At 40.3% G+C, this 12,570-nt stretch overlaps 1 protein-coding gene across 1 annotated transcript in view; it reads left to right on the top strand.

Moving 5' to 3' along the window:
* Window positions 1-10,036: 10,036 nt before the first annotated feature.
* Window positions 10,037-12,570, top strand: part of spred1 (sprouty related EVH1 domain containing 1) — a 28,188-nt gene continuing 25,654 nt past the window's right edge. The window contains exon 1 of the mRNA XM_077621348.1: window positions 10,037-10,904. Within this exon, the coding sequence (XP_077477474.1) occupies window positions 10,873-10,904 (32 nt within the window). The 5' untranslated portion in view covers window positions 10,037-10,872. The remainder of the gene's footprint in view (window positions 10,905-12,570) is intronic.

Genomic DNA, 12,570 nt, shown 5'->3' with positions numbered 1-12,570 from the left:
CAGTCATTTTTATTCAACAAAGAATATTTTATCCTTTTTCTAAATGTATAATAAAACCCTGTTCTTTTTTAAACGAGAAGTCACATCAGCTCTTTGTCTATCAAGGTGGGATTTGCCCTTTTTGAAGTCTTGAAATGAGCTACTTTCTTGTGTATGTGTCACATCAAGCCTAAAACCCCAAACACCCATAAGACTACCTGAAAGTGTTACAACAAAAAGGGCCCCATGCATATGATGCTTTACATATCCCCAGTCTTTGTTCCAGCGCCCTCCACGCTTGCCGTGATTATGCACGTCTCGCACGAGGGGCGACGCGAAAGACTGCCGAGCACGTCTGGAGAAAGCAAAGTGACGCTCTCAAACGAACAACCTAGGGACAAAACACGGATTCGGCGCCTTGTAGTGGCACAGACACAATTGCTATTTAGTGCGCAGACAACGGGGTCCGGTGGGACGTGTAGCTATGTGTTTATCACAGGATGATCTTCCTTGTTTCATGTGACGGCGTTTTTCCTACCCTCATCCCCTCTTTTTTCCCGCCCTTGTGTAGCTGAAGGTTCACAGAGCGTTAAAATGTCGCTGGGTTGCTCTTGGGAATTGGGGGGGATTTTTTTCCTCTGTCCCAATTCATTCAATGGGCCTTGCTTAAAGAAGTAGAAATGCAAATGAGTTTAATCATGACCTACACTGCCATGTATACTGGGGATTTGCTTTATGTAATGAATTCTAAATATGTACTGGGCTTGATGAATTTAATAAGACAACTCTTTCATTTTAACCTTCAGTGACGTATTGAAATTACCCATTTTTTTTCACTGCAACAATGAATTATTTCTTGTGAGTTAAAAAAAGAAGAAGAAAAAAGCGTTTAGACACTGTGTAATAGCATGTTTCATTTGTCCAGCATGATTATGGAAAGCTTTGCAAATTATATAAAAAGACAGTTTGCGCAAAAGTTTATTTAGTACAATACAAAACAGGTATCAATGTCACTCCGTAGTGAGTACTTTGCTTTACAGTTACATAAAAATATTGCCTATATCTGTATATAAACTAAACAGTTAGAATATGTTTTGGTAATTAATGTTAATTTATGTTGACCTTATCAAACTACTGGTACAGATACATATTGCATTTTTTTCACCTTCACATTTTATCACTCACTGGGATAAAGTGCGTTGCATTAATGTTCCTAAAACTTTACCAGTTTTGACAGCTTTACCATCCTTTTTTTCAGTGTCTTTTCCCCGCAAGGTGTTTACAATGTCATCAACCGTTGTTGTTTTCTTTAAAATTGTTCTTGGACATCAATATGTGGTTTTTTTCCCCTTGTCATTCCAAGTTTTATTTGGTTATACGTAATGGATTGATTTCCCATCTTCCCCTGTCTAGACAATTGCTTTTTTTCACCCAAACATGTTTTTCCAAATAATTACCACTCTAACAAGCACCGTCTCTGGCAAGCACAAAAAGATACACAAGTTAATATTTAATTTTGGTACACATAAAATAAAATGTGGTATAATAGACACACAGAGGTATGTCTTCTATCTCACCATGGCCTTGTGTTAAATAATGTATGTAAAGTTAGAGTAGGTCTCCTTTTAAGTGCATTGAAAATAGCTCCGATATACAAAGCACCGTTGCCAATGTAAATAATGATCTCCCCCATGGAGACATTTTACGCTTAAATCATGTGATAAAAGCAAAACATGAACCAACAGGGAACAGATACAACCACATGATACATTTATCCAGGAAAGAAAAGAGTGCACTTTACCTTACAAGTCTCGAAAGTAAAAATAGCATTTCTATTTGTGTTCACGTAGACTTTAAGGTGACTTATTGTTGCAACAGTTGATTTTTTTCCCTTTGCTTTGCTTTGTCTTGGTTCTAAATCCAGCTTTATTTTTGTGGTGCCAGTACAGAAGTGTTAGTGAAAAAGCAACAAAGAGAAAGGAAATATGACATTTAAACAGCAAATAAAATATTTGGATATGTTTATTAGTATTTCAAATGAATTTGTCCTGGATTATAATTTAAGGTTAGCCCTGTTTGATTTGAGAACTTGAGTATTTTCTTGTCAAACTTTCCAGCAGTGCTGTGATTTAACCATCAACCTATCAAATGATATGTTTAAAAACAAAATGACATTTGTTTGCAGTCAACAGGATGCCAGATGATGAAGTTTGGCAAAGAAGCTGCAAACCTCCGATGTTTTCTATGATCACCTTGGAGTCAAAAATGATACATTTACACATAATATATGCTAAAGACCCAGTGTTTATTTTTTCCAACATGGTGTGTTAAATGATAAATGACATTGATCCCTCCACGGTTATGGGATGAACGCTGATCAAAGTGACAGTGAATGGGAAGGCCTGGAGGAGTGTGCCATATTTTGGGTGGGCTACAGAGAACTTTCCTCAGCATCTTTAAACATCTGTTTACCAATGATAAACTCATTCCATTTGCATATATGCACACATTTTGATGTTTAAGCATTAACAAAAATATTTGTAGTTGTATTGTGGAATCGGTCATGGGAATAGTAGTATTAGGAGAAGTATTCATATTATAAAATACTGTCATTTTGACATGCATATACAATAGTATAGTGAGGATAAGCAGAATGAATGAATTAATGAATGAACCAATGAATGAATGAAGTGTAGCATTTTTTATTGCCACATGGTGGTGACCAAAACGTTTTTCACCAACTGTATTTCAAGGTTTAGCCACGCAGTGTCAGTACAGACCAAAAGTAGGAAATACCAGTGTTATTCATCATCATTTGTGCATGTTCATTCACACAATTCTGTGCTTACTCGTGACTCTCCACCATAGGCTCTCTAAAGTCTTGAGGCACAAGTGCTTTTATGCACTAAAGTTCACTTATTGTAGCAAAAGAGGGCTTGCTCACTTTTACTGAATTTGTCACAAACTACTTTATGTTTAGAATTTAGATCTTCTATTTTTCTGAATCCAGGCCTGTCTTGCTGGTGCTGTGCGAGAGATCAAAAGGCCGAGGCCCAAATCAATTGGCAGTGCGGGTCTCAAGACCGCCATGCAGGAAATTGGCTCTGAATGACGGTCCTGTGAGCACGCTATCTCCTCCTCCGACATGGGTGAAAATAAAGAGGTCTGAAAACACATTACTACCGTTGAGAAGTTGAAAACTTATTTGGGCCTTTCTTTATTCTATATATCTTTAATTTCCATCTATTATACATGTAGTACTCCCGTGTTCATTGTCTTCACATAAGAGTACAGTGTAAAGGGCACAATATTTTTTTTAAATTTTCTATTTACACTTTTGTTAGTCCTCCAGTCCACAATCACAACTTCATAAACTTACCTTTCACTACTCTATGACATTGCTGAAAGTAGTAATTCTAGTGGGACAAGTACATGTTTTTAGTCATTAAACTTGGGTAAGAGCCTGTTTGATGTCGTGGTTATTTCCTTTGTTTTACCAAACGACCTAATGACAGAGTTAATAGCAATTTGGTGATTTGACAACAACTTCTACTTAAGCAAAAAAAAAAGTGAATTGTTCTTCAATTGTGCATTTCCACCACAAGAAGTTTATTACATACACCATGACTTAGATATTCAAAATGTGGAATAACATGCTCAAATAACACCATAAATAAACCAAAAGTTCAAACTTCCGTTAAAAAACTCTTACTGGAAGAGCTTTTCCCAGTAAAGGAAGCAGGCTGCTTCAATCAATTAAGAGTGGAAAGTTTGCAAAAACGCATTTATGTGTACTGGTTGGTGAGAGACGCAGAAACCACAGAGGCCTGAATCCCCCAGGCTACCCCCTCATACACACACATGCACAATGATGCCCCCCAACCCTCCAAACAACCATGCTCTCTGTAATTTACTCCAGTCTGCGGCCCAACCGAGCATGGCTACAGTGTCTTACAAACCACAGTAGAAAAGAAGGACATCGGCACACTCCTATTTACGGTTCTGCCAAAATTTATGTGCTTGTTTGTATTGTTTCTAGGTAGCTGTTGTGTAAATACTAGTTGGCAAGTGGCATCAAAATTGCGCCCGCCTTCACCGCATGTCAACATTACCCGAGCCATGGCACCGCAAAATTCGAACATGTGACGTTGGTCGGCGAATATTTTGTTCTAATTCCAAAACAAATGGAAAGGAAATCCTGTCGAGTGAACTAATTCAATTAATTCTTAAAACTTCCTCAGTTCAGCAATGTTTGGAGCCAATATGCCCGATGTAAACTAGTATAAAGTCAACAGGTTTAGTGGTGGAAGTGTTTGTCAGATTAAATCTTTCAGTGCATGATCAGTTATTTACTGCCATTGACGGTGACAGATATCAATCAACTTGGAGTTTAAATTGATTGAATGTCAACAAATCTGTAAGAGTTGTTACTTGAATTAAGCAAAGATTGAAATTGCATGTCCAAAAACAGCATTATATGCACTTCAATTGCATTCATCATTCACTGGTAGCCCTTATAAATCTAACATTTTGCCATTGTTTGACTACAATTTATGATTGTATACTGTATAAGTCAAGTTTGGTTATTCACTGGCTATAAACTGTTGGTCATGTTGCCACCACAACCTGTCCCCTGAACCTGAACATAAAATCACCCAACACACACATACCCAGTGGCATGTGTGTCTTGTGGGGGGGATACGTGTGCATGGTGGGATGTGTGTGTACTGTGCACACTAGAGAGAAGAAGTAGAAGAAGAATGAGGCCTCGGCCACATTCCAGCCCTGCCTCCTTGGGCGAGAGAAGAAGGTATTCAGCATTCCTGCGCCTGCATATCAGGCCAGGTGCATTCCACAGTGAACACAAAGACACACACCCGCACACATGTTCTATTCAACCTTACCTTCTCCGTTTTTAGATGTACAAGCAGAACTCCCAAAGTTGGTAGACATGCAGTATGACTATTTTATCAGTGAAAAAAAGGTCTTCTTTAGTCAACCTTGTTTAAATCATCACCAAGACCAATAGGCATTTGCAGTAACGATTCTTATTTTAGCTTTTTCATTCATTTATACATTAAATACATACAGAAATGCATTACTTATATATTATGACTGTTTTTGAGCAGCTTTCACCATTTTTACAGAAATCAAAATAAGTCCAAAGGGTCCTAAATTCCAATTATTTGAATAATGTGGTTTCTAAAGGCTTTGATAAAGCAAATGAGTCTCATCTTCATTCTCCATTTTCTGAGAGTTTAAATCTTATATAGCTTTAATTTTGAATGCAAAAAAAGGGATTAGATTACACCGAGTGGACCTACACAATTGTCACGACAAAGAGTGGCCATTAATTATTCGCAAATTGACGCCAAAAAAACAGTTTTCAATTAATTTATCATGTGGGCAAAGCAGATTAACTAGCAAAGTTCCTTTCAACTGTGAGGCACACTGAAAATTTACCAAGAGTATGAACAGATGTAATGTCAAAGATGATCTGTTTCTCTTTCATTTGTGTATGATTGAGTCATTTGCTCAATGCGTGAATTTCATTAGTGCTTGGGTGAGGAGGCCAAGCTATTTAAAGCGCGTGGTGTGAATGTACAGCTACATTTGCTATGAAGTTTATAGCCCAGTTGCAATGTGCCACGGTGAGTCACACATGACGCAGCGCACGGGGGCGGCGTTATGCACATTTCTAATCCAGACATTTGAGGTTTTTATTCATTTATCTGGCCATTCAAATTCCCTCTAGGTTTTCAATGAAGGGAACCAAATGTGAAGAGTTGGGGAGGTAATGGGAGTGGGAATTTCTGTTGACGCTCTCCTTGATTCAAAGTCATCGGTAGACTTGCATGGCATTGAGAACAAAAGCGCTATTCAGTTTTTAATGTGCTGCTTCCCCCTGCACACAAGTTGCCTGTTCCAATTGGACAGGCACGGGACCCTAGACTTGACGAGATGATTCCTCCTCCACCGTCATGGTCTCCTTCTTCTATTCCTGTCGTTGTGCACCCATTTCTCTCCATTCTTCCACATCCAAACATTGGATTGGATAACTTTATTCATCCCGTATTTGTGAAATTTCATCGTGACAGTAGCAAGAAAAGGCATAGATATAAGTTAGACAGTACAGTCGCAAAGGCCGCAGAACAACAAAGCAAAAGCACAAAGTACAAAGCAAATCAAAGTCAATGGGATCATTAAGAATCACCAAATAAAATCATTAAGACAGAAAAGCAGCAAAAACACAAAACGGGCAAGAGAGGACGGAGCTACCGCCACCGGCTCCCACTTGAACGGCGCCATCTTGGTTTCGGTAGACTCAAAAAGACGTTGTAAAGTTGGACGAAAACTGGAACCACACACAGGAAGTCTTCCACGAGATGGGGAACTTCTGCAGAGTGTGACCGAGGTAGAGAATATGCAGAGTCACTCTTCCAAGCTTATCCGCACAGTTCCTCAGTAGTCTGGAGCTGAGGACAACAATAGCAGAGTAGGGCACCTCGACTCCGTTGCTGGTAAGCGCTGACAGCTCTTCCATCTTATACCACGATGGAATGATTGGTCAGAAGCGTTGCCTCTTCTCCCGGCACTTTTGTCCAGCTCCGAAACTCCGGCGGCACCGAGGTGTTGCTCCTTCTGCTGCGTATTGTAACAGTCAGTCCCATGTGTGTGACAGCGTAGGCATGGCTGAATGGTTCCAAAAAAGAAGTAGCCGAAAGAAGCCAGGCTAACAGAACAAGGAAAGTTGTGAAAACATTAAAGTAAAAAGTATAAAGTACAAATTAAAGTAAAAAGGAATGTATTAAGAAATATTAAATTGTAATTAAAAAAGGGCTGTAAAACACGAAAAACATAAGAGTGTTCCAATTTTTCCATCAGTGAAGTGGCTTCCTGGTTGTCAAATTGAGGAGAAAAATAGGTCTATTGCTGTCTTTTCTTTCTTCTGCCTTCAAATGTGACCCCGCCAGATCGGGCCTGAGTGGTACGTTCCATAGAGGAGGACTGCAGCAGTTTGTGTGAACCCATTGTTTATCATCGACCTTAGCAGGGGTCACTTCCTGCAACTTATGTGTCTCAACGTCGGACCCTAGCCTTCTCAGAGTGTCTGTTGGCCCAAAGGTCTCGCCCCCGACCCCTCGCTCTCATGCATCTGAGTCGGAAAAACTCAGACATCTGAAAACAATCAAATAATCTGGGCACAATGCATCTCTTCATGGAGGAGTGCTGCTTGTAGTCTCCAGATGAGTGGGAGAGGATTAAGTGGAGGAGCCCCATGGGGGGAGAGCAGCTGAGTGGCGGTCTGGCCGGTAAAGTATTATTCTGAAAAGTGTGTGTACCAATGGTTGACATTATGCCCCACATTGTGTACGTAAACAAATTAATCCCCCCTCGACCAGAACTCGTTGTAGAAAGAACCAGATCGTAACTGTAAGAAAGCGTTAACCTTTGTCGTGAAGCAAAAAGTATGAAAAGCAACTGAAGAGGGGAGTTAATTTATTGTTCATTAAAGTGTATTCAGTCTTTTATCTATTTCTATTTTCACTCCAAAAAGACACTGCGTGACATTTGGGTGTTTTTGGATATCAAATATCTCCATCAATTAGGCTCCATTATGAAGAAACAGCTGGTAAATGTGATTTTTTTTTCAGTGCAGACAGTTTTGTTCACAGCCTTGACTGACAAGTGCTTTGAAGTCTGATGGTAAATGAAAAGTAGCACCAGCAACATAAATGGAATCCAATGGAACGCTATCTCTCCATGCAGTATATTGACAATGCTCCATTTTGGTAGGTTCATGTTTGTGTTTATGGTGTGGGGATGACATTTATTTTGTTTAAAGCATTACTTTACCTTAAAAAAATGGTTTACTATCGCTCATCAACTGTTTTTTTTTCTTTGTACACCTAGTACTTCAAACAATAGCCTCACCACACCCCTCAACCTACCAACTGCATTGAGTAAATAAACTTGAAACAGTTTTGCCTCAAGGGGATTTCCTGGTTGTGTTGTTTTCCCACAGTTATCCTGAATTTCAAGATGATATGCTATCACGATATTTTAACTGACATTTGAAGACCTTACATAATAACCCAGTTTGAGTGGAGCCGTCATTTTTCAAGTCCGGCTTTTTTGTTAAAACTGAACCCAAAGCAAGATGTTCACTTGGTCAAATGCTTCAATTGCAGCAGTCCGGCTCATTAGCGGATTGCGGTGGTCAGCATGCGTGCCCTTCTTCCATTTGTCATTGCATAAACATCTGCAAATGCTTCAACATGCCCCACTTTACACACACATACACACACACACACACACACACACTCATGCTGCTCCCTCTCGTCCCCATGCGAATTGTAAACAGTAATCTGCGACTTCCCCTCCAACATATTCATTTATCCCCTCAATCCTGTGGGTTGCACCATGATTACAGGGCAGCCCAGTGAAGCCTCCCAAATAAACACCCCCTCCCCCAGGCAGTGCCAGGGCCCGTCCACCTCACCCTAAATACTAGTTTCCCCTCGGTAGGATCAGGTTTCAATCAAACCCACGCACAGCATACAAACAATAGGAAGTATAAGGGAGTGGGGGGTCATCTATCCTCTCAGAAAAATGTCATGCAATCGTCGAAAGATGCCACATTTCCCTCACCTCGATTACAAAGTATGATTATTCATATTTAACTCCTGAGCCAGTTTCAGATATATCATCATTCAAGTGCAGTGAATAAAAAGTTTTTAAAAAGTCCCCCAAAAAATCAGCAATTCACTTTCTGATGATTATTTTACTAAATGAAGCACTAACAATGATCATGAGAATTTGCTAAATGGCCAACTAACTATGGAGAAAGGTCAGTTTCTAACATTACACATTAGGCCTCGATTTCCCTTAAAGGCATATCAATAAATTGATGTTACTCACAGATGTCACTGTGCATATTCACAAAGGATGAGTATTTCAATTTAGTTTTAGTTTATTATATTATTTCAAGGGAAAGTAAAATGCACCATGATTAAATTCAACAAATTTACATTTGGGTCCAGTTCAACCCTACTTATGCACCACTTTGGTTTTCAAATGCTCACATAGTTACCTTTCTGGCTATTTACAAAACTTAGAACATCCCAAATATGTGTTTTCCTCAAGGGCATTTCAACTGTCTTGGCCTTCCATCTGAACCAACATCCTTGATCACAATCACTAGACAAACTTTACCCACGCACCTACAAAACGAAGACAATACTGCATGACAAACAAAGGTGTTGAATGTATTACACAAATGAGTAAATGTCATCCTTTTTGGATGGTCACACTTTGTAGAAAGAATCAGGCAATTATTAATTACATATCAATTTATTACTGTTATCGGCACCTAATTTCTTTTATATCTGCCAGGCCATTTGACCTATTGACCCCAAATCAAGACAACTAATGTGTGATTACTCCCTGTTTATTGTACACCTTTTGGTTTTTCAATGTTAAACTGCTCTTATAAATTATTCATTTATTACTACACTCTAAGTTACCCCTAGGTATGAGTGAATGTGAATCGTTGTCCATCTCCTAGTGGCCTATAATTGGCTGGAATAGGCTCCAGCACCCCCCGCGAACCTTGTGAGGATAAGCGATTCAGAAAAGGCATGAATGACAGTATACTACCAATAACTCCGTGGCCATTGGACGTATTGACACCAAATCAACACAAGTGATGGGTAATTATTTCATGTTTATCTTCCACTTTTTCGCTTTTCATTGACAAACTCCATTTATTAATGACGCTGTACTGGGATGAATGGTGACGTCAGCGTTGGCATTTCATTAATAAATGTACAGAAAAAAAATCAATGGTGTCGTTTTATTTTCTTGACTGAAAGAGTGGCATTTATTGGTCAATATGGCATCTTTAACGTGTATTATATTGCACAACAGGATGCGAATGAGAGCGAGATGAAGTCCATTGACTCGACTGGGATTCGACGGTGACGTTGACGCGTTCTTTTTTCCCAGTTCATGCGCGCGCCCGTCATTTCCTGCCCCTTTGCCGTAAAACCTGAAGAAAGAGAGCAACCGAAAATGAAGTGCGGCTGGCTTGACTTCGCAAAGAAGAAACGACGGCTCACTTGACCGCAGTCCTCCCCATGTTGAAAATGGAGTTCGACTAAAGCAGATGTCCACCAACTTCTGAGGGGAAAAAAAATTCAAAACTATTTTTTTTCCTTCCCCTTCTTACGACCATTGGTGCAGGAACCTCACTTTTTGGGACACGACTATTCTCTTCTCTCCATCCCTCTCTTGCGTTCCTCTCCAGGCTTCGAGGTTGCCTTGAAGCGGACATTACTCGGACACGTTGGCGGAGCGAGGCTTTTTCCAACAAGGCGCTGTTTCAAGTGTCGTCCCGGAGCGCTCTCAACTTGGCGAATGGATGCTCGACAGTCAGCTACGACTAATACGCCGCCGAACGTGACGGGCTTCAACACTTTCTGCGTTTTTTGAGGATATATTTATACACGATCAAGCCTTTTTTTTTAAAATTAATAAATATATTAAATCTTCGCACCCTAACCCGGAGTTTGTTTGGAAAGGAGATGGGCAATTTTGCCCCGTGGTTGGATCTTACTTCCAAGAAGAAGGCGAAATTGTTATTCTTTCTCCTCGCGAATTAACGGCTAACGTTAGCTCCATTTCTTTCCTTTTTTGTTCGCTTTTTTTCCTCATCGTGGGGGGATCGTTCAGACGCTTTTTACCGAGCACCCCACCCTGAATAAACAGCAAAGTCAAAGACGGCTGGGTTGTCCGTATGTGGAAGAAAATGGTGAATTTTGTGCTATTTTATCCCGCCGTCACAGCGCCGTCGATGCTAGTGCTAGGACTCGGATCTCCGTGAGGAAGAAAATGAGTGAAGAGTCAACAAATCCAAACAACGAGTGAGTACAAATTCTAACGATCAAGCCCGTAACCATATTTTTTTATTACCCATAGCATGTTGCTTGTATGCATTCATGACGTGTGGCGTTCACGAACACGACACGGGTAATATATGAATGTATTTTTTTGAATGGCGTGTCGTCATGAGTAAAATCATCAACTCAACCTCATTTTGGCATGAAATTCGTTTTTAAACCCACAAATGGACGTCTGTTATTAGCACATAATAGACAGTACAAGGGCGAAAACGCCATTTTTCAGCATTCATACGTGAGTAACCGCATATGCATAATAATGCGGGCATCGTCACCATTGTTTAAAAAAAAAGACATTAAACGTCTTCAAATGAATGCTTCATTCCCCAAAGGCGGAAGATGGTCTGTTTTTCTTCAATCAGACTCATTTACATACTTCCATTCATAAAAAAAAATCTTTAAATGCGCCCCTGAATGCAACAAAAGCTCCGCGTAAACTTATCTAAACACGGCGGATATAAAGGGATAATTGACTTGTCTCGAACCGGTTAGTGTTGTTATTTGGAAGGGATTCATGGGTGGGTATGGTTTTACACGGCTGATCTCTTGTGTGCCCTTGTTGACAGTCAGTGAGAAATATCTGCTTCGGGAGGTGCTGCGGTCACATGATCTCCTCCATTCATAAAGTACCTGCCAGGCCCCATTCACATTCAACTGTACGCTGTTTCGCATTGCAGCCTCGGTCACACAATGATCACATTTCCTTTTCACGCAATCTCTCTTTCATTGTGTGCGTGCGTGCGCGCGTGCGTGTGTGTGTGCACGCGCAACGCATCAACACTCTTCTGTCTTTTGATAATGTATTTGTCACAGAGGAAGTCATGTGTTGCTGCCTTTTCCCCCTTCTTCTGCCCATAGCCATTTACACTGTCACGCTTTTAATGTGTCAAAAACAGCCATGTTCCCAAGCTCTCTATTACGGGTGTCGCGGAAGGTGGGGTGGCGATGCGATGCAGAGGATTTTGTCCTTGAACTACACGTTTATGTAACAAACCTGAATTTGTGGGTTTGTCCTTTTTGGCTTCCTGTACTGGAATCCAAGGTTGGATGTGTGGGAGAAAGGTTCAGGGGCGATGGTATAAAATATTTTCTAACAAACTACAGTTTGTCCGTCAGTGTGGGTCATTCATTCAGCTCGCAAATCTGCAGACAGTTCAATGGAAGACAATAGGGAAATGTTATGACAGGATACCTCTTTCCTGCTCACAATGGCCTGAAAATTTGACGTTTCTTGGCTAAGAACGTCGACGTGTTGCCGTAAGCTCTCAACCTAGCTCTATCTGTGTGAACACCTACCGAGCTTGCGGGAATTATCACGGGGAGCCATTTTGAAGACGTTGAAGATGTCTAGATGGAGTAACATGGCAAAGCTGCAGGAAAATTTTCAATGCATACATGATTGCATGGCATAGTACACGACACTGCAGGGATTCCTTTCAATGAAAATCTTCCCTTTTTTAATATGTGGTTCTTTTTTATTTCCTTTTTTTCATACCGAAACACCCTCACCTACAGTACACCTCATTTATTCATGCTTTAGGTTTTTGTGACATGTTTACTCAAAGATTTAAAGCTTTGGGAGTTGCCAAGAATAGTTCTTAGTCCAGTGGGTGTTTTGATGTCATGATAG

This window comes from Stigmatopora argus, chromosome 15 (assembly GCF_051989625.1).
Source record: "Stigmatopora argus isolate UIUO_Sarg chromosome 15, RoL_Sarg_1.0, whole genome shotgun sequence".
NCBI lineage: Eukaryota > Metazoa > Chordata > Actinopteri > Syngnathiformes > Syngnathidae > Stigmatopora > Stigmatopora argus.
This window is presented reverse-complemented; position numbering and strand designations above follow the sequence as displayed.